Raw genomic sequence first — 27,553 nt, 5'->3', positions numbered from 1 at the left:
CAAGATAGTCCAAGTGTTGTAATTCTTTGACGTCAATCGTGGAACTTGAAACGAGGTGTTGTTGTTTTCTCGTACCTAAACAATTCCTGTATTAACTGGTTGTTCTCCCGCCATCTTTCACCTATCTTTTATTACTTCGATCGGTTATCAAAATCCTCACCAAATACAGGTCGCTTGTTCCTCAGTTGTACTTTTCTCAAAAATCGATTAAATAAAAAATACTAAATAAAAGCACCTTTGCCTTACTTTTTTATTCTGCGTTGAGTTTTGCTAATAAAGAAACAAATAATGCTTATCTTCCTTTTCTTAAATAATTCACCACCTCTGCAACACTCCTTTCTAGATTACACTTTTGATTTACTCCTTGCACTTTTATTTGGATGATTTTTTTTTCAATCCTTAATTGCGACGACTTAAAAAAATGGTCACAATTGCTTACTGTTTCTTTAATTGCAACTGGCTTCAACGTCTTTGTTGCTGCACCGACTTTGTTCTTTGTTCTCTTTGTCGCTTCACTAAGATTGCAACTTCTTCACAACTCTCTGTCGATTCACTAAGATTTCGACCGCTCTACTCGATTCACTAAGATTTCGAGTCTTCTTCTCTGCTCGGTTCACTAAGATTTCGAGTCTTTGTCTCTACTCGATTCACTCAGATTTCGAGTCTTCGTTCTTCTCGTTGTCGATCCACTTAGGCTTCGACTTCTCTGCTCGATTCACTCAGATTTCGAGTCTTCTTCTCTCTGTCGATCCACGAAGGTTTTCGACTTCTTTCTCCTTGTCGATCCACGAAGGTTTTCAACTTCACCGGGTTGATTTGCTTCGATTCTTCTTTCTCCCGCTTGATCGTTACACGCTCTGATACGAATTGTTGGAATCAACTAGATCAAAAACGCAGCAACACAACGATTTTGTGAGAACTCCTCACGACTCTTTTATATATTATTAAAGAACAAAGCAAACATCCAAGTAATTACATAACTTAACCCATTTATTTATACTAAACTAATTACTTGCTAAACAAGCTATCCTAAACCAATACCAACTCTAATACTTATTAACCAATTAATAAAGTAACTAGATAAACATAATATACTTTAAACTAATAATTATCTCTAACTATTTAATTACTCCTTCCTATATCAAGATTAATCCTTCATTCACCCCCTTAATCTTGATATGGACACGTTATTCTTCAAAATAGTGACGGATCATACTCTTCGGCCAAGTTTGCTACTTCTTCCTTTGACTCCTTCTTAGGACATTCACTTGCATAATGACCTTTCTCTTGACAATTATAACATACGATAAACCTTTTATCCCTTTGGTATCGTCCTCCTCGACCACGACCACGACCACGACCTCTTCCACTATCACTTTGGCTAGACCATCCTCGTCCACAACACTTACAACCTGTCTCTTCATTCTTCTCTTGACCATCGGTTTTAGAGTTTTGTCCATTGGTATTAGAACTTTGACCATCAGTTTTAGATAATAATACCCTACTTTGATCATTATCACTCGTCTCGTCTTGCTCTTTGATCCGTTCCTCATAGGCCTTCAACCTGCCTATTGCTTCTTCAAATGGCATGCTTTCGATATCTGAATACTGCTCAATAGAAGCAACAATTTGAAGATACTTCTTTGGTACAGAATCTAACAACTTTCGAACTAATGCTTCATCATCAAGACTTGACCCAAGACTGCTATATCTTGAAACAAATCCGCTTATCTTTCCAGAAAAGTTTTCTATAGAATCTGTCTCTTACATTCGAAGCTGCTCGAATTCTCTCCTTAACGAAGCCAATCGAGCCTTTTGAACCCTGTCAGCGCCAAGAAATCTTACTCGTAAAGCTTCCCAAATATCTTTCGCACTTCGGTTTTTAGCAACTTGTAAAAGTATGTCTTCCGGTAGCGCTTGAAAAATAACCGCCCTAGCAACTTTGTTTTTCTTCTCATCCACGGCATCACCTGTTACTACTGGATCAATCACCTCCCAAAGTCCTTGAGCGTCTAATACCGACTCCATCAAGATAGTCCAAGTGTTGTAATTCTTTGACGTCAATCGTGGAACTTGAAACGAGGTGTTGTTGTTTTCTCGTACCTGAACAATTCCTGTATTAACTGGTTGTTCTCCCGCCATCTTTCACCTATCTTTTATTACTTCGATCGGTTGTCAAAATCCTCACCAAATACAGGTCGCTTGTTCCTCGGTTGTACTTTTCTCAAAAATCGATTAAATAAAAAATACTAAATATAAGCACCTTTGCCTTACTTTTTTATTCTGCATTGAGTTTTGCTAATAAAGAAACAAATAATGCTTATCTTCCTTTTCTTAAATAATTCACCACCTCTGCAACACTCCTTTCTAGATTACACTTTTGATTTACTCCTTGCACTTTTATTTGGATGATTTTTTTTCAATCCTTAATTGCGACGACTTAAAGAAAATGGTCACAATTGCTTACTGTTTCTTTAATTGCAACTGGCTTCAGCGTCTTTGTTGCTGCACCGACTTTGTTCTTTGTCCTCTTTGTCGCTTCACTAAGATTGCAACTTCTTCACAACTCTCTGTCGATTCACTAAGATTTCGACCGCTCTACTCGATTCACTAAGATTTCGAGTCTTCTTCTCTGCTCGGTTCACTAAGATTTCGAGTCTTTGTCTCTACTCGATTCACTCAGATTTCGAGTCTTCGTTCTTCTCGTTATCGATCCACTAAGGCTTCGACTTCTCTGCTCGATTCACTCAGATTTCGAGTCTTCTTCTCTCTGTCGATCCACGAAGGTTTTCGACTTCTTTCTCTTCGTCGATCCACGAAGGTTTTCGACTTCACCGGGTTGATTTGCTTCGATTCTTCTTTCTCCCGCTTGATCGTTACACGCTCTGATACCAATTGTTGGAATCAACTGGATCAAAAACGCAGCAACACAACGATTTTGTGAGAACTCCTCACGACTCTTTTATATATTATTAAAGAACAAAGCAAACATCCGAGTAATTACATAACTTAACCCATCTATTTATACTAAACTAATTACTTGCTAAACAAGCTATCCTAAACCAATACCAACTCTAATACTTATTAACCAATTAATAAAGTAACTAGATAAACATAATATACTTTAAACTAATAATTATCTCTAACTATTTAATTACTCCTTCCTATATCAAGATTAATCCTTCATATTATGGGTCAAATTCACAATGTGATACTGAAAATTTAAATAAAACAATCCTCGCAATCTAAATAGAAAAAAATAAAACATATATAATATTCCTCCTGTGCACTTAAATGTGGTACAAAATCGTCCACTTGTTTTGTGAGTTAATGAAACATATATCTTGTTGATTACCATAACAACAAAACATTACATACAATTATGAAAATGATTACAACATACAACATATTCGACATTAATCCATGAACCAATGCCAAATGTTTTATTTTATATTCTGACATTAATCCATGAATCAATACCAGATGTTTATTAACAAAAGATCACAATATTTCAAACAACATATTCAACATAAATGAGTCATCACAACCCAAGAGAGAAAGGAAAGCCCGTGTTCCCTAACCAACTTCCACCGTTAATAAAGTTTCCGGGCGTAAAACCTCGAGCTTCCGCAGCATTTGTAATCACCCGATATCCCCCCCACCTCACCCTATTCGAGGTACTCGACCCAGCCCCATTGTTCTGATACTCACCATAATACAAAGTATTAAGCGCGAAATTCCCGTCCCAAGGAAACCATCCATTTGGGTGTATCACATTACCTATTGTTGTTTGCATTACAACGGTTCTCGAGTATTCCTTCCACGGCCGCCCTAGGTACGTTGGAAAGGTTCCTTGTACCGGTTTTAAATCGGATGTGGCTCCGATTCTACATTTTTGAATCACAATCCCTGTGTTTTGGTTAGGGTCGGTTCGGCCTTGGGCTGTGACCATGTTCTTTTGGCTTGGGCCGGGTCGACGGGCATTGATGTCACAGTTTTGCAATACGACTGCAGCATTGCCGAAAATGAAGTCAACTGTGCCAGCTACGTAACAGTTGGTGTAAAACTGACGATTGGTGTGGACGTAAAGCGTGTCTTGGTGTGCTATGAAGCCACATTCGTAGAACGCTGACTTATCCGACCCGACCCGTAGGGCCACGGCTTGCTCGTTCGCTGGGCCTGCTGTGTTTTGAAAGGTTATACCACGTGCTAGGAATCCAGCACCCACAACAGCTGCATACAAACATGATTAGGTGTGACATTAGTATTAACACGATGTCTCATAAAAAATGATTGCTAATTAATTTTTAAATTAATTTCTGGGAAATCACTAATTAATCTAGCCATTTTGACCAACCAAAGTATCAAAATACCGTTTTAACTTTGTTTTCTTTTCATAAAACTTTTAACCAATAAAAATATAAAAGAAGGGTCACACTGCTGGCCAAGACCCCAATCCGTTTTTAAATGACAAGTTATTATATCGTTGACATAATCTATACATATAATAAAGTAAATCATATGGGGGACACATGTCGCTCTGTTAGGTGATCTCAACTATTTTTTCCCGCCTAAATAAGTAGATATAGATAATATTATTTAATAAGATTTAAATAAAAATATATTATTTTAATCCATAAATTTTATCTTTTTATCTTTTACCCTAAACAAATAGACAAAGATAATATTTATTAATAAAATTCAAACAAAAAATATATCCTAAACAAATAGATATAGATAATATTTGTTAATAAGATTCAAATAAATAATATATTATTTTAATCTATGAATTTTATCTTTTACTATTTTTTTCCATTTATATTTATCATGACTTTATTTTATAGTAGGGATTAATAAAACTGAATTATAATAAAATAAGCATAGGTAACTCATGGCTTCTACTAATGTTTTAGATTTTTAATTTAGAAATATAAATAAAAATACAAGTAATAATTTTATCTTTTACTGTTTTGTTTTCCATACTAAATTATAAAAAAAAAATATATTTCAAAAAAACACGTGTATTGCACGTGTTGAATAAATTTAATTTTGTATACCAAATAATAAAATTGATAAATATAAATGGAAAACAAAACAATACAAGATAAAAAGATAAAATTGTTACTTGTATTTTCATTTATTACTTGAATCTTATTAACAAATATTATCTATATATATTTGTTTAGGGTAAAAGATAAAACGATAAAATTTATGGATAAAAATAATATATTTTTTATTTAAATCTTCGGTCGCCGGAAAAACGTTTTTGGCCGAAAAACTCATTTTTGGCCGGAAAACTCATTTTTTTGTCCCAAACCTCTTTGTGACCTTATTACTTACTTTAGGAACCTTTTTCTACTAAAAACCCCAATTATTGAGGTCGCCGTAAATTCTTTTATCGCCGGAAAACTTCTTTTTGTCCGGAAAACTCAAGTTTTTTGCTGGAAAACTCAACATTTTCGTCTTAAACCTTTTTGTAACCTTAGATCGAACATTTAGGAACCTTTTTCCGGCTAAAAGCGTTTTTCCGGCGATCGAAGACTAACCCACATTAGGGTTTTGTTAGTCAGGGTCCATTGGAAGCCAATATGTTAATAGTTGGGACAACCACTCAACCAGTGGTTATTTTTTAAATTGGAACTGTTAGCGGGCAACGACGAATAATTGAGATTATTAAAATCCAATATTCCTTTCTTTAATTCAACTTTTCCCAGGTTTTATTGGTGTGAATTTTGATGACTTTGTTTTTTTATTTTATTATTTTAGGAGGTTTATCCGATGAAATTCAATGTTATTAGAGGTTTCTCCTATGAAATTCAATGTTGTTAATGACAACTTATGAATTTATCATGTATGTTCAATCAAAACTATCAAGAGTAGATTAAAAATAATAAGTAATTACAAATAATAAATTATATCGTTTTCATTAATCAACCCGTGTAACACACGGGGCCATAACCTAGTATTTTTATATTTTATACTAAAACTGCCACATAAATATTCTTGATATTATTAAGAACTTTTTAACCTGTATTAAGTATTTGATTTATTAAATATAACACGATTCAAGTTTTCGCAAGCCGATCGATGTTGTACAAAGTTAACGTTCAACTCGACTCATTTACATACTAATCCTAATAAGTAATAATAAGGGACAATTTCATATATACCCCTACAAACTTGTAACATATCATATATAGCCATGCAAAATTTTGAATATAAGATATATATACTCTTACAAATTAGTTGAAATATCATATATACTCAATTCATTAAAAAAACAAGTAGTAAATGACATTTTTACCCTTATCTTCCTAAAACTGTGAAATCTCATGTATGGCCTTAATTTCAAATATTATAATTACTATTTCTAGCATAATTTATTTAGCTTAAATATTATATATGGAGTATACTATCGTTTATAGGTAAAAATAAATTTAAGCTAAAAATATGTTATATAAAAATATGAAGTTAAAAGATGAGCATATAGACAACTTGAAGTTAAAAAATATTAGGGAAAATGATCATTTATTTGATTGTTTTTAATGAATTGGGTGTATATGATATTTCAATTGTTTTGTACGGACACATATGATATTTTTAGTTTTGACTGGGTATATATAAAATTTTTAAGATTTGTAAGGGTAGGTAGAGGATCCTGTAAAAAGTGCTCAAAGTGTGAGAAGTGTATTATAACACTATATATAATACTATATAACACCATATAAACACCGTATAACAATACGTAACACCATATAATACCATATAACACTATGTAACACTATATATCATTATATAACAAATATAACACTATACATCTATCATAGACATGTTATCAGACAATCTATAGTGTTATATTTGTTATATAATGATATATAGTGTTACATAGTGTTATATGGTATTATATGGTGTTACATATTGTTATACGGTGTTTATATGGTGTTATATAGTATTATATATACTGTTATAATACACTTCTTACACTTCTCACACTTTATGCCCTTTTTACACTATCCTTACCCAGTAAGGGTATATATATATATATATAATTAATTAATTATAATAATAAAACCGTTTAGAAGATGTTACTAACCAACAGTAGCCGAATTGAAGGTGGTGCTGCCTCCACCAACACTACGACTTGCCGTAACAATTGTTTTAGTTTGTCCATCACCCAAAAACATCAAGTTCGTTTTACTACTTGGGACATCAACATTTTCTCGGTACACTCCTGCCTTTATTCTAATAACATATCTACTTGAGCTTCTACTAGGAGCGGCCGCAACGGCTTGCGAAATCGTTCTAAAGTTGCCACTACCATCCGCGGCCACAACCACATTCGCTCTCACGTTTCCTGACTGCAACAATCTTCTGTCTCCAGCTGATAACCACTCGGGCCAGTTTTCGTCGTCCTCGTTCATTAATTTCCTCGTATTTGTATTTGTTTGTACTTCGTTCGCCATGTCTGTGTCGGTCATGTTCTTGACTAAGGCCAATGAATTGCTACATAGCTTCCCTGCATTGTCCTCACCGCCGATGATTGATTGGCGCAAGTGCCTATCGGGTTTGTTGTGGGAGAACCCATCGATGCATGTTTGCTGGTCATAGAAAAAATAATAATTGTTTCAAGTTAATAATCGAAGGAAGAAGTAAAGGAAGGAAACCATGTTTGATTCTATTGATAGTTATTCATTTTTTGTTGTTTGTAACATGAAAATGAAATGTGTGGATTAGTTGAAAAAAACCCACTCATGAACATGTAGTTGTTTGTTTTTTTCGGATAGTTACATGCTAGTCGGTTTTACAAAAGGGAAAATCACCAAAATGGACATTGATCTCAAAATCACCATCGTAGACGCGATCTTTGAAATCCATGCAAAGTTTGCGTCTGAGGAAGAGTTTGCGTTTGAGACTCAAAGTTTGCGTAATCCCTGAATCCATGCAAAGTTTGCGTCTCACATTGTGCCATGGTTTCTACGCCTACTTTTTATTCTTTTCAACCACAATTTTTAAAGGAGTAAAACTTTTTAGGATAGTATTTTTTTTTAATAAAAAATACACAAAATTAAAGATAATAGAATTCTCTTTAATTCGGTGTAAACGTTTTTAAAAAAACAATGCTCGGTAAAAAATCATGGTGGAAAAGTAAAAGAAAAAAAAAACTAATAGGATAATAACACGTGTCAAGTTTCTATTGGCTGAAGAGTATTAGTATTTGTAAGACGCAAACTTTGAGTCCCTAGACGCCATCAATATTTATTTTGGTAAAGTGGGTGGGTCAAATTAATAGTATTTAATTTCGTGATTTTCCCATTACAAAATCTCGTTGTTCATAAAAAAAAAAAAGTTAAAGAAAAAGAATACAGAATGAATCATGAAACTATGATACTCTGACCAAGGTTATCAAATTTCATTTCAATTTTTTCAATATTATTTACTACTACTATTTTTGTATTTACCTGGTTGGTTATAGTAGTGCTCAGGTAAGTAATTATGTCATCAACATGTTTGCGAATCCCTTTTCTCGTAGCATAATTCTTCACGTAATCTATGACTAGGTCGAGTTCTTCGAGTGTATCGTCGACCATCTCCAGACAATCATGAACAGCGATTTTCCCACGTTTCGTGAGATTTCTCCTAGCCGCAAGCGTCTTTATGATTAACTTGTTTGTTTGGACTCTCTCTTTTGTTTTCTCAAGAGCCAGTTCAATGACGTCTCTTAATGACTTCACCTTTTCGGTCATGCCAGGAACGCTGGCAACCGTGGAGTAGCATAGCTCGGGGTGGAGGGTGATGCTACATGATGATTTTACAATGGTGTGAGCCGCGGATGCTCTTATGTTGTCGGATTGGGTGTTGGTGGTTTTGGAGTTAACTCCAGCCACAATGCCAATAACAGCCGCGATAAGTAGGATTGAAGCAAAAACCGCGATGAAAATCTTTTTCTTCTTGCCAGAATCCGAAACTCCGGAGAAGAGTTGCTTGATCATTGCTTTAGTGTGTGGTGGAGCAAAATTGAATGGATTAGGGTACTTTTGAATAGTATTTTGCTGCCATTTATGGATATAGTTACTTGTGCATGTTTTTCATATGTTTTTCTTCTTGGTCCCTACTATAATTGGAGTTATTGAAAAAAACCACAAAAGCAATTTTCATTTTTAACATAGTATATCATAAGCTTACAACTTTTCACTCTCAGGTAGTCACAATTGTAACCAAACAATAAAAGTGATGTAGTGAGTGATACGATAAACGAAGATCAACACGTTGATTCTACGAATACCCGTGTGTCTCTTCCCCAACCCCCAAATTGCAACCCAAAGGCCACGGAATTTGAAGTGAAAAATAACTTTTCTCAAAATTCAAGTCTGATTGTTTCATTCACTAAAGGAACATATAAATAATGACAGAAATTCGAAATGGGCCTAAAAAAGACAACGGGCCAAACACAAGCCCAAAAACAAAATGCCCAAAATACATGAAAAAACATAAAAATGGAAAAAACTAATAGAAATAAGCGTTTTTTCGGCACGGACGATGACCAAGTTAGAGCCATTTCAGCGAAGCCCCTTTTGTGACGCGATCTTGGGCCTCCAAGTACCGGATGGCCCGCTCTTCTACGCTTGGGCCCGCATCAAAAAGTTTCATAGTCGATGAGATGATTCGACCATGTGCAATATCGGCGAAAATATCGAAGGCAGTTTTGATTTTCAATTTGATAGCGGTCTAGATATCTTGGGTTTTCAAGATACATCAATGTAACCATTTAGGGATAAGTGATATGTTTTTAAAATAAACTTAAGATCAGTTATAAACAACAATTTTTAAAGGCTTAGAAACATATCTTTTATATACTAACCAACATGGTACACGCGGATGCAATGGTTTAGGGTGAGCAGGGTGGGTGCGAGGAAGGGTGCGGTTGCGGTGTGCCCTTTTACAGCACGGCAACACCGCCGCCGACCCTTCCCTCACCGAAGATGATGATGGAAATCGGTGACTACTCCCCGCACACAAAATATGAATGTCGAACCTTTTGTGAGCGTTGGAGTTTAGTTGCAACGGCTATATAGCCATTTTTTATAAAATAAAAAAAAGAGAGTGTAATTTACATATTTTTACACTATATAAACCCAACCCAGTTTATAACAAATTCTCACCAACCTATTTTCTCGTTTCTTCAAAACTAATCTCTACCCCTATTTTATTTAAAATGACAGATGAAATACCATTGTTTTTTCCACCGGATAGTAGTGAAAACGAGTTAGCTTCAATCGATAGTAGCATAATTAAGCTTCCAAAATCTCATCGAGCAAGCCGAACTAGAAGATACGGGTACATCTAGCAAGAAACGATATACATGTGCATGTTTTTCATACGTTTATCTTCTATGCCCCTACTATAATTGGAGTTATTGAAAATAACCACACATTAATTTACATTTTTAACATATTATATCATAAGCTTACAACTTTTCGTTCTCACTTAGTTACAAGTGGAACCAAACAACAAAAGGTTCGTAGTCGATTTTCGCTCTCACTTAGTTACAAGTGGAATCACACAACAAAAGGTTCATAGTCGATGGGGATAGGCAAAAATATCATGTCAGTTTTGATTTTCAATTTGGTAACAATCTACATATCTTGGGTTTTCAAGATACGTCAATGTAACCATTCATGGATAAGTGATATGTTTTTAAAATAAACTTAAGATTAATTAAAACTAACAGTTTTTAAAAGCTTAGAAACATATATCTTCCTATACTAATAAACAAAAATCTTTTTGTACACGTGTCACTCTCTGGTGCCTCCTCACTTTTAATAATAATATTACATACAAATTTTCTTTTATACACAAGTTATTATAATATTAATTAATTAAGTTAGAGATAAACGTATAAATTCAAATTTAATTAATAATTATCTATAACTAATATAAAGGATTTAAATGAATATGGGGAAATTAAGATAATGTATTTAAGTAAATTTATATTAGGATATTTATTTGTGTGATTTATTTTATTATTAATTTATATATTTTAATTTTTTTTATATTTAAAGATACCAAGATCACATTTATTTATTTTTCCTTTTATAACTTTATGATGTGTGTAAAATACAACATATAAATCACATCAATTAAGGCATAAAACTAACCCTTTTTAAGTACTAATGTTGGAAAAAAAGTGTTTTTGTCTTTCTTTTGTATTTTCAGGATGAAATGAGCTCAAATTCACAAAAGAAGCAAAAAGACAACTAATTCTAGCATAAATACAAGAAAAGGAATAAAAGTAGACTGCCCGGACCCTCAACGGCATCCTCCAAGGCAAAGAAGAGAAAGCAGGAGTCTGAACACGCCCCGTGCTCAGCCAGCACGGGGCCGTGCCCAAGAAGCAGCATAAAAGACAAACTTATAGAAGCTTCCATTGCCCACCACGGGGCCGTGTCCAGCGGGCACGGGGGCGTGGTGAAAGTACAGCAGGCGCATTAATTGTAATTGCGAATTACAATTAATGAGGAGAGTGAGTGTCAGACGGGCACGGGGGCGTGTCCAGCGGACACGGGGCCGTGCCCAGCCTTCTGTTCAGCCTATAAATAGGAGTGCTTGGTTTCATTACATCTCATCCCTTGGCACACCACCTCTCTCACACTTCATCCACCACCCACCACCACCATAACACCATCATCCACCACCATCATCCATTGTCCATCGTAGAGTGTGTGAGTCGTCTCGGAATCCAAGATTGATCGTAAGAGTTCTTGACAATCAAGGCCATGTTTGCCTAAGTCTCTTACATCACTTGGTGAAGACAAGTGTTTAGTATAATACTTTTTATTTTTAATCTTTTGCACTTTTTATTTGGTTTTGTATTAATGACTTTAATAACTAGTTGCTTATGTTGAAGGTGATCTTTCCTTATCGTTTGTCCTTGGTGTCTTGGCATTATTTTACTGTCTATATAAAATAAAAGATTTTCACCATTCATATCTCCACGGTCTATATGGAGGTATGTTGGCTACCTGGTCGGGGGTTAAGGGAACGGTTTGGTAAGGGTCTTGCCCTTGTTCAGTGTTTAGAGGTCCTACTTGGGACCTGGGTCAAATTTAGTAGAATCTCCTTCAATGCCCATAGGTATTGGATGGCGGGGATCCAAACTCTTTGACCCCCTCATAAGTTAACTACTATTAATACTATAACCCGGCTATTTAGGACTGTATCCCTGCTGACTCAGACTACTTAGCCGAGGGTAACGTCACCGCCGAAAGCGGGGCCTACCACAATTTGCATTAATAACTTAATTCATTATCTTTCAATAATCCGACCCTTTAGGATTGTATCCTTGCTGACTCAAACTACTGGGTTGAGGGTAACGTCGCCTTCAAAAGAGGGGCCTACTACAATAACTAAGATAATCTCTTAAACAAGTGCAAAAGTGCGAAAATAATCAAAGGTTATACTAATACACGTGTCGGATCCAAGTGATTCATCTTGTCTATCTGTTTTATTTTATTTTTATTTTTCAGCATTTAGTTAGTTTTTTTATTTTTCTTAGATTAAAACATTTTTCTCACTTTTTGATTTGATTAGACGTTGAGGATAAACCGGTATTAAAAGCTCTTGTGTCCTTGGACGACCTCGGTATCTTACCAACACTATACTACGTCCACGATGGGTGCACTTGCCCATATGTGTGTTTAGTGTTAGTAAATATCGTGTTTTATAAATTTAAACTTGGCTAAAAGTGTAAAAGGGGCTTAAATATACATCTAAAATATATTACACTACACGCACATCACTTTAGAACCTCTATAAAATTCTGAATATAGTGTTGCAACATATTTATTTTAGTATATGTTTGATATAAGTTTTATTAAAAATTTTACTGTTAACTACACAGGGTTATAAATTTGTGTATTACACGGGTTTAAGGATTAAATTTATACAATTTAATAATAATGTATGCACAAATTTACATAAATAAATTATTCTCAACCATGCAACTTGAGGGGCAATAGAGATAGTAAATCATGAAACTTTATTTCTGGTCGTGACTTCGTCTAAATCTTAATAAATGGTCAATTGCAATTTCATAATTAACCACTTTGATGTTATGGTTTTTATATCTGAGAAAAAATAAATATACTTATAAAAAAGTTATAACAATATGTAAAAGTTATATATAACGAAAATATAACCAGAATCAAATCAAATCAAAACAAAGCCAAGCTGTGTAAAAAAATAGTAGTAGTAGCATAAAGCAAACATGTATCTACATTGGTTTAGCAACTCCATAATAGACTGGATAGTAAGATGAGAACATCATTATTATATTATGGACGACTTATTAAAAATGATTGGATATAATTATAAGAATGTTTCGTGAGTTAAAAAATTAGAAACGTGCAAAATAGCTTAGAAAAGCCAATAAAATCACGTAGTTAAAGAAATGAAATAGTTACCATAGTAAATATGGTATGGTTAACATATATTTGCGATATTTGAATAAAAAGGTAAATTTGACACCTATATCGGTCATGTATATGAGCATGCTAAAAAAAATTTGTATCATTATTAAGTTATAAAATTTTATCATCAAACCCTTGTAATACATGGGGTCTATAATCTAGTTCTTTTATATACTAACCACATGCTATACACGTATGCAACGGTTTATTAGAATAACATAGAGATAGGCCCACGATCTTTTGTCAGAACTCATAAGTATTTCACCAGAGAGGCCCCCGTTAGGGCCACTATCTATTGTCAAAGAGGCTTTACCGGATAAGCTAAATGGTTAGTTCACTATGATATCAATACGTTGTCGGTATTCAGTACAACAATTAAAATATAAAACCAAGAAAATAAAGTCGCGATATACCAAAAAGGATATCAACACGTGTTTTACGTCAATCAAAAATTATTAAAATGAATATCAGTAACGGTTCTAGTTGTACCAATACTAGTATTGATCGAATCGGAATCAACATGGCACCAATATTGTTAGGACGATATTAGTTTGATTTGTCACTAGCACCGACACTTAGTATAACCTACGAGATAAAAAAAGATACTCTATTGAGAATACAATTTCTTTTTCAACAATATTTGTGTTGAACCGTAAAAACGAATACATACACTGTTACTGAAGTTATTCATACGATATATGTTCGCTCCATCATGGTCAAGAAAACAAAAATCAATTATATTTGATAGGGATGAGCGTTTGGACTTGGTACCCATTTTTGGCGTTTCAGTACCGGTATTTTTGGTTCTGTATGATACTCGTATTTTACCAAATTTTACACACAAATACTGTCGTACCATACCATACTGGACATTTTCGGTATCAGCACCCATGTTTGACGATTTTCGGTACCGGTACCGAGCTCATTCCTAATATTTGACCCGTTCGATTTTGAACATAACTTAACATAGATAAAAATAAACACATCTGTGTTAGCAATTTTATAAAACATTACACTATGTTATATCAATAAGAAGGAAAAATGGTGTCAATTAAGGGGCTGTTTGTTTACCTCTTAATAAGACTCTTAATGGTTTAGAGCTCTTACTAGTTCAACACTTAATGGTTCAGACTGTTTCACGAGCAGATGTCTGAATGGTTCATACATTTGCCTCTGAATGGTTAGGATTTATACAGATTCTGAATGGTTAAGACCTCTAATCTGAATTGGTCAGACATTTGACTTTGAATGGTTAAACATTATATAGGCTCTTAATGGTTCAGTCCTTTTACTGGTTCAGCACTTAACCATTTAGATGTTGCCAAACAGCCCCTAAAACAAGTAAAGTTAGAGATAACTAACATATACCATTGTGTTTTGAATACTTGTAAATTACCACTCACAACTTAGATTCAAAATGAGATAAGTTTAATAAAATATAAGTTTATGCTTCGAATACTTGTAAAAAATGACACACTCGTAATTTTATTAAATATCGTATCTTAAGTGTTACACTACTACTGAAATAGTCATTTGCTACAGCCAAATCTGTAGCAAATCCGTAGCAAACACGCTTCTTGCTACGAATTCGCTACGGATTTGGTTCGTAGCTACAAGTCCCGTCGCGAATTTATTTGCTACGAACTTTAGCTACAGAAAATTATGTTTGCGACGAATTTAGCTACAAAAAATGGCGTCGGTATTTTAGCCACGAATTTGCTATGAAGAAGGTTGCAACGAAATTTCGCTATGGGTTTTTAGCTACGGAAACTTTCAACTACAATTGTTTTTAGTTATGCATACTTGTAGCTACGGAAAATTTTAGCTACGGATGTTTTTAGCTACGAATACTTTTATCTATGGTTATTTTTAGCTATGGAGTAGTTTTGCTACGAATGGGTTGGCTAGGATAATTTGCAATGTTTTTGCTACAAAATTTAACTACGAACTTGCTATCGTTTGGCTACGAGAATTTGCTACCTTTTGCATTGTTTTTGCTACGAAACTTGCTACATTTTTTGCTATCGGGTTTGCTATAGACTTTAGCTACAAATTCATTATGATTTACCTACAAAAATTTGCAGGCTTTTGCTACGATTCTGCAACAGAATTTAGTTACGAATTTCGCTTGACTTTGCTACGGATATAGCTATCGATTTTAGAAGGTCTTTGAAACAAATTTAGCTATGCTATTTGCTTGGAATTTTTCAAATAAATTCTTTTTTTATATTGTTTTCTATTTTCCTTTTATAAATATTATAAACTATAAATAACTAACATGTATGTGTGTCACACTCCAACCGATGGCGGAAACATTGGAGTGAGACGAAAACGAGATTGCTCGAGACTTCATAACACTATTTACGAAGGTATTTAAATAAGACTTATTTCATTCCATTGATACAGATTGTTAAGTTACATCATACGATTTTCAAATACAACATTTTTCCAAATACAACAAAACGAAGTACAATACAATACAATTCAAAATTGATACAACAACAAAGTCTACAATTTCTATGTGTGTATCTAAAGCATCCTCACTAAGCCCAATTTTAATATCATCATCAACCTGCAAATATGTTTAAAATACATGGTTTAATACAAATGTATTGGTGAGTATACAAGTTTAATACATAGCACAAGTTTAAAGATTTAAACAAATCCACATGGCAAACTAAGTTATCAAGATTAACGTAAAACTGGCATGTGATTAATCAAGTCAACCCAAAGATTACCGCAATGTTTAAAGACTTAACAAGACCTCACGAACACGGGCGGTGCGTTACTCCTATAGCGCTATACATGTTAAGGGTAGGCTCGTACGAAGTTAATGACAAGTTTATTACAAAAGGAATAACCCCAGATTAACGAATCAAGTATATCGTATGCATGCATGTATTGGATTGTTTGTGCATTTCAATAAAATCTAAGTGTAACTGTGTAGGTTTAATAATAAACATATTGCACCCAAAGAATAAAACGGAAAAAAGGGTGTTCGAGTATACTCACAGTTTTACCGAGTCTTCTTAGTTAATCTCGCGAGCATAGTGTTGGTTGACGTAGTACAGGAACGCCAAGGTTATTCTACCCGGCGAGCAAAGGGATCGTTGTTATAGTACAGGAACACCATTACCCTACATGGAAAACGAAGGCGTAAGTTGGAGTTGGATCGGAGGATTAAGATACAGAATTAAAGTACGTAGTATAGTACGAAAGTGTAAACAGACAGAAAGTACAATCTGTCCGAGCACTTGTCACGACACTGAGTTCATGTGATTTTACGGGTCCTAGTTTGCCTAATAGAATCATCAACAAGGAACGCGGAAACAGAATAACGGGAAAACCGAAACACAAATTGTTCGGACGAGAGAACCGTTGGGATAACAGGTCATTCGCGCGAGAGGGACTATTTGGTGAACCGATTCTCGTTTGAATGTTTTAATTATTAATTAGTTATGTTTGTGAGTTCAGATAAGTTATTTAGTTACAGTATTAGTCCAGAATGTTCATATAGTTTATATAAGTCATGCGTGTAGGTAATAACCTTGTTATTGTTCACCAAAGCACAAATCAGCTAACTTAGTTAACTGATCGTTTGGTCATGAATACAGGAATGAAATATCAGAAAGTAAAAGTTATAACCAAACAACCGAACAAGGATAACCCAGTTGTGCCAACACGACATAGAAAGAATGAACTAAGTGTCGGAGGTTGGACGGGGTTAACTTGTTCTAGGTCTAGGAGATTGTTTGGGTGTTTGTTTTATGAGTTTAAGTGAGGTGGTGGAACAAGGTTGGAAGCCAAGGCATCCACAGATCACACATTGATATTCCAGAGTCGTCTATATTGAAAATAGAGATATGGATAATCATTCAACCCTTAGAAACGCCAGAACGTGGTGAAACAGTCTCATTCGGACGATGGGGGTCCCCTCTCGCGCGAGAGGGTTATCCTCTCGGGCGAGTGGGCCATCATTTCGGACGACTGGAACTATTTCTAGGTGAAATCAGTTCGGTTTTGGTTGAACTGATTACCTTCTCGGTTGGAATTGGCTCTAACATGAAACCACAACTATTGACTCAGCTTGTGAGCTCAGAGAGTTTCTGATTCGGCCGAGTTCAAAGTCAGAAAGTTTGTTTACAAAGGTTTGAAAGCTTATCTTCACTTCCCAGCTTGGTCCTCAGCAAATTGAGAGTTAGTATCAGTTTGCCATTGCAAATCTAAGAAACCAAGTGATAGATTTTAGAAGAATTTTGTACAAGTTTATAAAAATGGAAGAAAGTAGAAGAAATAAGTTGTTAGTGAGTTATAAACTCACTTAGAAAGTGGCCGAGACAAGCTCCAAAGAATTGCTCAAAGTCAGATTTTCAGAGAAAAGTTTGGAGTTGTGAATGTTGGAAATGAAGGAAGTGGGCTGGTATTTATAGACTGAGGGTGAGGTTTGGGACGAGTCGGTCTGGGAGGACTGGGGCATTTGGGACGACTTGCGAGAGGACCGGTCCCTTATGCATGAAATTTCAATTCGCGTATTTTGTCGGTTTTAAGCGTTTTAAGCGTATACGTCTAATGTATAAGAGTAGTGCATAAATAAATGAATGTATAGATGAGTTTTGCATGTATACGAAGTACGAATTTGCGTATAATTTGTATTAAGTATGCATATATCATGGATGTTTAACATGTATTTACGTATTATGAATAACACGAGTGTATAAAAGATAGAGTTTTCAAGTCTCGGATTACAAAGATTGAAATGAAACACGATTACAAGAGAAAACAAGTTTCCATAAATGGAACGTACAAACAAACTTGCTAAATAAGGAAAGCTACAAAAATTGAGGCGTCACAATGTACATACGGTAGTTGTACCATTGGTTTTGGGAGTTAAAAAAAAGGATTTTTCGTTTCTAACCCTAAAATTTCAATCTTTGCCAATTTAACTTTAAAGTTTCATTCTTTGGTTATTCAAACCCTTTGAGTAGTTTGATTTCTCACTTATAATTCTAAAGTTTCTATCTTTTGCAATTTAACCCCTTTGATTTTTTACTTTTAACCCAAAGCTTTTCATCATTCACAATTTAACCCCAACACTTTGTAACTTTCATTTGGTCCCTTATACTTTTCGTCTTTCGCAAGTTTTCTGTTTAACGTTTCGTTCTAAATTTTTCGAGTTAACATGACACAATGTACGTGTGGGGTTCAACATTTTTCAGCTATTTTTCCCATTTGACACGCATGTCGCAGCACGTCTATTTTCCCCCGTTTGATAGGTCTGTGGCCACGCGCGAGTCAGAGATCAACTTAGTTATTCTTTCTTAATGTTTTACACACAGGTTCATGGTCATGTAAGAAACATTTGACTTTCATCTAAATATGATATATAACTAATGAATCTCTGTCGCATTATGGCGGGTGGTAATTTTAGTTAATTTTATAAAAAGCCTCTTAAATTTGTATGGTTTCAACGCACATTATATTCAAATTTCAAAAATATAAAAAAACTGAAACTAAAAATAAATACTTAAACTATATAACATAATAATTCAAACATAACAATAAATATTAAAAACTCATACTAAAGATCTAAATCATCCAAACATAACCGAATGCAACACCATAAAAATCCAAATAATTCAAAGATAACCAAATCTAACACGATAAAAATCTAAATTATCTAAAAGCAATATAATAAAATTCAACGCATTTTAAGTTGGTGACAGGTATTGTGACAACATTTGAATTTTCTCATTCATTTCGGCATACAACCTCGCACCTTCTTCAATTTTCTCCATCATAGCATGTTTCCCTATCTTATTTTGTTCCAACTCCGCTATTTTTCCTTCAACCATTCCACCTATAACATCAAAAGCAAAAATAACCCGTTAATATCCATTATGACACCTAATAAGTTATGACACATCATAACATATTATAATCAAATATACCCTAATAAAAGCTATTACACTCATAGTTATAGAACATTACAAACAAACTAACTCGGTATAAACTAATTCATTTAAACTACCCATTAATAATCTCTATCACATGAAAATAGACTTTTTTCCACTAAAAGAATTAATACATTCCTCATCGTTGCGAGTTCTCTTACTTCTAGATTTAACTTCCTCTAGGATGTCCTGCGCACCACATTTAAGATTTTGAAAAGCCGCCTCATTCTCCCTTTCCAAATATACCAACACGTGAGATTGGCAAGGTCATGAGTAATCTTCTTAGTTTTCTTTCCCAAATGTAAAAAGCCGTGGGCTTCCATAAGATCTCCGAAGGCGAAGACATACACCAGCCATCAGAAGCTTACAACTTCCCATTTAAGATTTTAGAATGAAAAATATGTACCCACATAAAAACATTTTAACGTATTATCAAAAGCTTACAACTTCTCATTGTCAGCATAATTAAAAACAATTTTAACTTATTATCACAAGCTTACAACTTTTCATTGTCACGATAATTGCTACAAATATATATTAGGCTCGCAATAATATTCACATTACCGTATATATAAGGGAATAATTACATAGATGTATATTCACCAATAAAATGAATGAGATTAATTAGTTTTACGTGATGATCTATGTCAAGAAACTGAGATCTAATACATCGACACCAAGAATACCCAAACCTAAGCAAGTTATTACTAGAACAAGAAGAGTACGGCTGTGTGAAAAGATGTTACAGACTAAAAATAAGAAACTGATCAAGAAAACAACGATCATATACAAAGAATCGTATTAGATACGGAAGAATCTATGCGAATGTAACCCTAATAGAAAAGATATAAGCGAGACAATGGTGTGTTCTGAATGTGTAGGAAAATCTCGATCGATCAACCGAGAACAGGACCAAACCCCATTCGTTTATATTGAGGCCAAAGCCCAAGAAGTACTCTGTAGTAGACAAGGCCCATGTGCACATCCATCAACTCGAATTCCTAAGCTCAACAGCTACTTCTAGCCCACTGCTATCAGCCCAAGTCTTTTAAGTCCTCGCCCAAACCTCATTTAAACAAATACACTTATTAATAAAAAAATGACAAATATCTTACAACAATTATTGAATTGTATATAAAACGTTATACATTTTAACAATCTAAGTTGATTTAGTAAGAAACTATCTTGGTGAGAGTAAGGTTGGGTGTTATATAGGCGGGGTATGGTCTAGGGATGAGCATTTGGTATTGGGTACTGGTACCCGTTTTCCCGTTTTTCGGTACCGGTACCGGTATATGCCGGTAAAACACCGGTACCATACTGGTGTATCAGGTATCAATACCAGTACCAATTTTCTCCGTTTTTATACCAGTACTTTTGGTACTGGTACTGAACGGGTACCATGCTCATCCCTAGTATGGTCCTTGAGATGATAAAGTGGAGCTTGCGGGGTCATGGGGAACACTGCGCTCCTCCCCGCTTCCCATACAATTTCGGGGTGAGCATGACCACCACCCTTCTCATCATGCAAGCAAATTTGAACGTTGGGATGAGATGGCCGTTACCCAATGGCCCGCTTGTATATATAAAAAAAGCTTTTTAATGTGAGAATCATTTCAGAGCCCTAAATATTTACAGAACTCGTAGAACTCCTAATAAACAATATTTTTGTTTATATATTTTTATATTATGATAACTTTATCATTTAGTATATGTATTTTCATCATTACATACATCTTAAGACTAATTTTATCATATTTTATATTAATTTTTATGATTACATATATGTGAACTAGTATTTTTTATATATATGTAATAAGTTGTTACACATATATATAATTTGACTATTACACATATGTAAACTACTCTTAACATGTATGTAATCATAGAAATACATATAATAAATGATAAAAGTGCCCAAAATATAAAAATATATTTATAAAAGGAATAATGGATTTTAATAATCTCAACTATTGCCCGTTGGCCGGCAACGGTCCCAAATTCAAAAACTGGTGGTCCTATCTTTTCATATATTGGTCTTCAATAGACCCTGACTAATAGAACCCTAACGCTGGTAGTCTCCGGTCGCTGAAAAAACGTCTTTGGCCGGAAAACTCCTTTTTGGCCGGAAAACTCAGCCTTTTTTTGGTCTCAAACCTCTTTGTAACCTTATTACGCATCTTGAGAAACATTTTCTAGTAAAAAGCCCCAATTATTAAGGTCGCCGGAGAAACTCCTTTTTCGGCGGAAAACTTCTTTTTGGTCGGAAAACTAAACTTTTTAGCCGGAAAACTCAAAGTTTTCGTCCCAAACTTGTTTGTAACCATAGATCGGACCTTTAAGAACCTTTTTCCAACCAAAAACGTTTTTCCGACGACCGGAGACTAACGGCGTTAAGATTGTTAGTCAGAGTCCATTGAAGACCAATATGTGAAAAGATTGGACCGTCAGTGGGAATTTTTGAAGGTGGGACCGTTGCCGGCCAACATGCAAAAGTTGGGATTATTAAAATCCATTATTCCTTTATAAAATAATTGTTTATTAGAAGTTTTGAAAGTTCTGTAGAGTTCTGAAATGAACCCAACCCATACATACATATTCTCAATTTTCACAACTTACACAACTGCTTTCCAATTTTTATATCTTCCTCTAATTTTCACACATCTCCTACTTCAACATGAATTTCTGTTGAAAGAATGATAGTATATATCATTTTTATCTATAGTTTCATTCAAATATTCTGTTATGTAAACTCTAACCGATTGATAAAGTTGTTGTAACAGGTTGTTATAGTTGAAGGGCCTTATTGCAACTTTTCTTATGTCGGTGTATATTAGAAGAAAGTACAAGGGTGCTGGATGTAACATCAGATATTTTTGGTATATAATGAGAGTTTCTCTCTCATTGTTCCAGAATCATCATCTTCATTTGCTCCGATCACTTTCACTTTTGTATTACTTGTTGTTGTATTTGTACCGATCTGCTTGTGTGTTGGTGAGATCTCATCTGTGAGATCAACTGCTGTAGATCAGGTTGTTTCTTTCTGTTTTGTTCTTATTTCTTTCCTTGTATTCTTGTAGATAAACTGATTAAATCAGTTGATCTGAACATCTGTTCATATAGATCTTACAGTTGGTAAGATCATTGGGTATTGGGGGGTGTTTTCTGGTTTGGGTGAATAATAAGTTTTTGGTCACCGTTTTGTCGCTATTGCTTTGTTCTTGTTCTGTGTGTTTGGTACCATAAGTTTCTACATGGTATCAGAGCTAAATAAGCTCTTGATTGATTGTTCTTCCGCTGTTTCATATCTCTTATTGTGTTTCGTGTAGGTTGTCTTAGGGTTTCTGATCTTGAGAAACCCTAGTTGATTGATCTTGGGCGTGATATCGAGTTAGGGTTTGTGGAACCCTAATCGGAGGATTTGCTTGGTTCTGTTCTTGGAATCTGTGAGAAGACTGCGTTGGTCTCTGAAACCCTAGAAGGATTCAGAGCAAACCAACCAGTGGTTGTTCATCGCTATTGGTGATTGACTTGTAACCCTAGAAGGTTACAGTCTTCATCTTGTGTAAAGACTTTGCACCCACTGTGAGATCTTTCCTTTACTGTAGTTAGTTTACTGCTTTGTTGGTTGATTAGTTGAAGTCGGGGTAGTGAGGACCGGCACCTTGTTGTTGTTTTCTTGTTGTTTCTTGTTTGTTTGTGCTCCTGTGATACGCTTGTCCAGGCACCTTTTGAGTGACGAACCTGGAATCTGGCCTCTGTCACAGTTAGCCTTTTTTTGGTTGGTTGTTTTGTGTCTTACTTGTTATTGATTGTCTGTTGCTTGTTGTTGGGTTTTGCTTTTGATCATGGGGGATACTAGTACTTCTGCTACCATGATTAGTAAACTTGATATTGGAGACCCTTTGTACCTTCACCCTAGTGACTCTAGTACCTTAACCATTGTTAGTATAAAGCTAAAAGGAACTGAAAATTACCCTGTCTGGTCTAATGCTATGAGACTTGCTTTAGAAGCAAAAAATAAATATGGGTTTATTGATGGTAAATGTATAAAACCAAAAGATGATCAGGTCTTAGCAAATCAATGGGATAGGTGTAACTCAGTTGTGATTACTTGGTTGTTAAACTCTATTTCTGAGGAGTTATTTCTGGGGCAAGTTTTTTCTAAACTTGCCTCAGAAGTCTGGACTGATTTAAAAGAGTCTTTTGATAAAGTGGATGGTTCTGTTGTGTATGATTTGTATAAAAGAATAAATGGTATTTCTCAAAATGGAAGCACTGTTGCTGAATACTATAACAGACTGACAACCATGTGGAAGCAGTTTGATGCAATGGTGCAGCTTCCTTCATGTTCTTGTCAGGCTGCTAAAAATTATAACGATTTTACTACTCTCATTAAACTAATGGAGTTTCTTATGGGACTTGATGATATTTATCAGCCTGTAAGAACAAACTTGTTAACAAGAGAACCATTCCCTTCAGTTAAGGTTGCATTTTCTATTGTGTCCAGAGAGGAGTCTCATAGGTTGGTTTCAAATGGGTCAAAAGGTCAAAATGTTTCTTTTGTGACTAAGTCAAATCAATCATTTGACTCTAGGAAGAAGAATACTAGAGGTCCTAACCCTAACCTAAAATGTTCTCATTGTAATATGCTTGGTCATACGGTTGACCGATGTTATGAGATTATTGGATATCCACCTGGTTTTAGGAAAAGACCAGGTGGACAGGTTCCTAGGTCTAATGTGTCTAATAGTAATAATAAAAACAATACTACTGTTGGGTCTTCAAATTCTGTTGGTACTGCTATGCCTTTCACTTCTGAGCAGATTTCTAAGTTGTTGAGTCTTGTAGGAGAAAACTCTGGTGGTGAACAGGGTAAATCCAATATGGGAGGTGAGTCTTCTGTCACATGTAGTTTTGCTACTGGTTTTGTTAGTTGTTCTAGTACTAGTATGTTTGAATTTGAGTATAACTGGATTGTTGATTCTGGTGCTAATCAGCACATGGTTAAGTCTGATAAAGGTATGTTTGATTGGGTAGATGTGTCTGATTATAATCTAAAAGTCAGTCATCCCAACGGAACTGATGTTAAAGTATATAAAATTGGTAAAATAAAACTTGGTAATAATATTGTTCTTGAAGATGTGTTTTATGTTCCTGGTTATAGTGTGAATTTGTTATCTGTTTTTAGATTAGCTAAAGACAATAAGATAGGAGTTTTGTTTAATGAAAATCATTGTTTGCTTCAGGATTTGAGATCCAAGAAGGTCCTGGTGACTGGTAATCAGGACAATGGTTTATACTTTGTTGGGAAACATGGTAATTCTGTTAATGTCTGTTTGAATAGTGTGTTTAAGTCAAATTTGTGGCATAGTAGGCTAGGCCACCCATCTGATCAGGTTCTAGCTGTTTTAAAAGGGTGTCTAGATATTAAAACTGTAGACCATGGTCCGTGTGAAGTTTGCCATAAGGCAAAACAAGTAAGGGTTCCATTTCCTTTAAGTGACCATAAAACAAAAGAGATAGGTGATATAGTTCACTTAGATGTATGGGGTCCATACAGAGTGTCTAGTAATGAAGGTTTTAAATATTTTCTAACTGTAGTAGATGATTATTCAAGAACTGTATGGTGTTATTTACTAAAAAATAAAATGGAAGTTTTTCAGAATATAACAGGTTTTTATGAACTTCTTTTAACTCAGTTTAAAAAAAGAGTTAAGGTTTTTAGAAGTGATAATGGAACCGAATTTGTAAATAATCAAATGAGTTGTTTTTTAAAAGAAAAAGGTGTTTTACATCAAACAACTTGTGCATACACACCACAGCAAAATGGTGTGGTTGAGCGTAAACATAGGCACCTATTAAACATAGCTAGAGCCTTGATGTTTCAAGGTGGTCTACCTCTGAGTTTTTGGTCTGATTGTATTCTGACTGCTGTTTACCTGATTAACAGGTTACCCTCTTCTGTGTTGTTAGGTAAAAGTCCGTATGAGATAGTTTTTGGTTTTAAACCCTCTTTAACTCATCTTAGAAACTTTGGGTGTTTGTGTTTTAGCACTGTGTTAAATGAATCAGACAAGTTTACTTATCATGCTGATAAGTGTGTTCTGATTGGCTATTCCAATGTTAAGAAGGGTTATAAATTGTGGAGTCTAGATAATAAGAAGGTCTTATTTTCTAGAGATGTTAAGTTCTATGAGGATGTTTACCCTTTTAAGAATAAACATGTTGGTAATTCTGATTTTGTTGATAAAAACTTAAATCACATAACTTTTTTTGATTGCTATGATACTGAAACACCTGAAGTTTCACAAATGCCCGATGATGAAGAGGGTAATAATGGCTCTCATGGTGATTCCAGTGATGATCAGCAGCCATTAGGACCCTCCACATCTACCATAACCGGTACTGCTGACCAAACTCAGCAAGTTTTAACTGGTTGTGAAGGAAGTAGTGAGCCTGGGTTATATGGCGAGGCAGAGGACAGTGGAATACCAAGTGATGAGACCAACCTATCTGAGGGTGCTGGTCCAAGTCTTAGGAAGTCCACTAGAACTTCGGTCGTTCCAAAAAGGTTTGAGGATTATGTGTTAAGTGGTAATGCTAAGTATAGTATAGATAAAACTTTGAGTTATGCTTGTTTGTCTAAAGAAAACTTTAGCTTTGTGAGCTTGTTGAATAAAACTCTTGAACCTTCTAGTTATAATGAAGCTGCTAAGGACCCTAGGTGGGTAGAGGCAATGAATAAGGAAATGGAGGCCTTATTCAGAAATAATACATGGACTTTGGTTGATTTACCCCCTGGGAGAAAACCCATTGGCTGCAAATGGGTTTATAAGGTTAAGTACAAGTCTAGTGGAGAAATAGAAAGATTCAATGCTAGACTTGTGGCCAAGGGGTTTAATCAAAGGGAAGGTTTGGATTTTGGGGAAACATTTTCACCCGTCGTGAAAATGGTAACTGTGAGATGTATTATTGCCCTTGCTGTTCAGAATAATTGGCCATTGTTTCAGCTTGACATTAATAATGCCTTCTTGTATGGCACTATTAATGAAGATGTTTACATGTGTTTACCTCAGGGTTATTACTCTCCTGATGAGTCTAGGGTGTGTAAGTTAGTAAAGTCGTTGTATGGGCTGAAACAGGCCCCTAGAAAGTGGAATGAAAGGTTAAGCAGTGTTCTTGTTGATTATGGTTTTGTGCAAAGCAAATGTGATCATTCTATGTATGTGTTGTCTAGAAATGGTGTGTTTATTGTTCTTCTAGTTTACGTGGATGATATTGTTGTTACTGGGAATAACATTGATGAAATTGACAAAATTAAGATGGTTTTGAATTCAAATTTTCAAATCAAAGATTTAGGTAAGTTGAAATATTTTTTGGGTATTGAGGTTTTGTATGGCAAGTCTGGTGTATGTTTAAATCAAAGGAAATACTGCTTAGAACTTCTAAGTGAGTTTGGGTATTTGGCTTGCAAACCTATTAAGACACCTATAGAACAAAGTTATTTAATAACTGCCAAGATATCTAAAAATCAAAGTTTTTTGAAAAATATTACTGGGTTTCAAAAGCTGATTGGTAAACTGATCTATCTTTCTTTGACCCGACCGGATATCAGTTATGCTGTGCAGTTTCTGAGTCAGTTTATGCACAGCCCAACTGAGATACACTTGGAGATTGCCTTAAGGTTGTTAAGGTATCTCAAGTCAGGTCCAGGTTATGGGTTGTTGTTCAAAAGGGGTGATAAGTTGGATTTAGTTGGTTTTGTAGACTCAGACTGGGCTAAGTGCCTATCTACAAGAAAGTCTGTGACTGGTTATTGTGTATATCTTGGTGGTTCTTTAGTTTCTTGGAAAAGCAAGAAACAGAGTACTGTTTCTAGGTCTACAGGTGAGGCTGAGTATCGAGCCATGTGTTCGGCAACTTGTGAGATTATGTGGTTGCTGAACTTATTGAGAGAAGTTGGTGTTAATTGTGAATTGCCAATTAAATTATATTGTGACAGTAAGGCTGCTATATCTATAGCAGCCACTCCTGTTTTCCATGAAAAAACCAAACATTTTGAAGTTGATCTTCATTTTCTAAGGGAAAAGGTTGGTTCAGGGATTATTGAAACAGTTAAGGTTGACTCTGAGA

The 27,553-nt window shown here is 34.9% G+C and overlaps 3 protein-coding genes across 3 annotated transcripts; 1 reads left to right on the top strand and 2 right to left on the bottom strand.

Annotated features, from left to right (window-relative positions):
- Positions 1-1,194: 1,194 nt before the first annotated feature.
- LOC110892478 lies at positions 1,195-2,142 on the bottom strand. Its single transcript, XM_022139639.1, has 2 exons — positions 1,769-2,142; positions 1,195-1,711 (listed from the first exon to the last, which is right to left on the bottom strand). Exons 1-2 carry the CDS (start codon positions 2,140-2,142, stop codon positions 1,195-1,197), a joined length of 891 nt encoding a protein of 296 aa, XP_021995331.1.
- A 1,185-nt stretch (positions 2,143-3,327) lies between these two features.
- LOC110894157 (pectinesterase) lies at positions 3,328-9,040 on the bottom strand. Its single transcript, XM_022141343.2, has 3 exons — positions 8,460-9,040; positions 7,094-7,598; positions 3,328-4,233 (listed from the first exon to the last, which is right to left on the bottom strand). Exons 1-3 carry the CDS (start codon positions 8,988-8,990, stop codon positions 3,542-3,544), a joined length of 1,728 nt encoding a protein of 575 aa, XP_021997035.1. The 5' UTR covers positions 8,991-9,040; the 3' UTR covers positions 3,328-3,541.
- Positions 9,041-23,250: 14,210 nt separating this feature from the next.
- On the top strand, positions 23,251-25,409 carry LOC118484795. Its single transcript, XM_035980796.1, has 3 exons — positions 23,251-24,310; positions 24,667-24,736; positions 25,371-25,409. Exons 1-2 carry the CDS (start codon positions 23,266-23,268, stop codon positions 24,699-24,701), a joined length of 1,080 nt encoding a protein of 359 aa, XP_035836689.1. The 5' UTR covers positions 23,251-23,265; the 3' UTR covers positions 24,702-24,736; positions 25,371-25,409.
- The last annotated feature ends 2,144 nt before the right edge of the window (positions 25,410-27,553 follow it).

This window comes from Helianthus annuus, chromosome 12 (genome assembly GCF_002127325.2).
Source record: "Helianthus annuus cultivar XRQ/B chromosome 12, HanXRQr2.0-SUNRISE, whole genome shotgun sequence".
Lineage (NCBI taxonomy): Eukaryota > Viridiplantae > Streptophyta > Magnoliopsida > Asterales > Asteraceae > Helianthus > Helianthus annuus.
Note: the sequence above shows the minus strand (reverse complement) of the source record. Positions and strands in the feature narration are given on the sequence as shown.

Excerpts from the sequence above, each read along its gene's own strand:
- LOC110894157 (XM_022141343.2), bottom strand. The coding sequence starts at position 8,990 with ATGATCAAGCAACTCTTCTCCGGAGTTTCGGATTCTGGCAAGAAGAAA. Across the intron at positions 7,599-8,459 it reads GCACTACTATAACCAACCAG|CAAACATGCATCGATGGGTT; the intron begins GTAAATACAAAA and ends TTCTATGACCAG. Across the intron at positions 4,234-7,093 it reads CTTCAATTCGGCTACTGTTG|CTGTTGTGGGTGCTGGATTC; the intron begins GTTAGTAACATC and ends GTTTGTATGCAG.
- LOC110892478 (XM_022139639.1), bottom strand. The coding sequence starts at position 2,142 with ATGGCGGGAGAACAACCAGTTAATACAGGAATTGTTCAGGTACGAGAA. Across the intron at positions 1,712-1,768 it reads GAATTCGAGCAGCTTCGAAT|ATATAGCAGTCTTGGGTCAA; the intron begins GTAAGAGACAGA and ends ATTTGTTTCAAG.
- LOC118484795 (XM_035980796.1), top strand. The coding sequence starts at position 23,266 with ATGGGGGATACTAGTACTTCTGCTACCATGATTAGTAAACTTGATATT. Across the intron at positions 24,311-24,666 it reads GGGTAAATCCAATATGGGAG|GATTTGAGATCCAAGAAGGT; the intron begins GTGAGTCTTCTG and ends TGTTTGCTTCAG.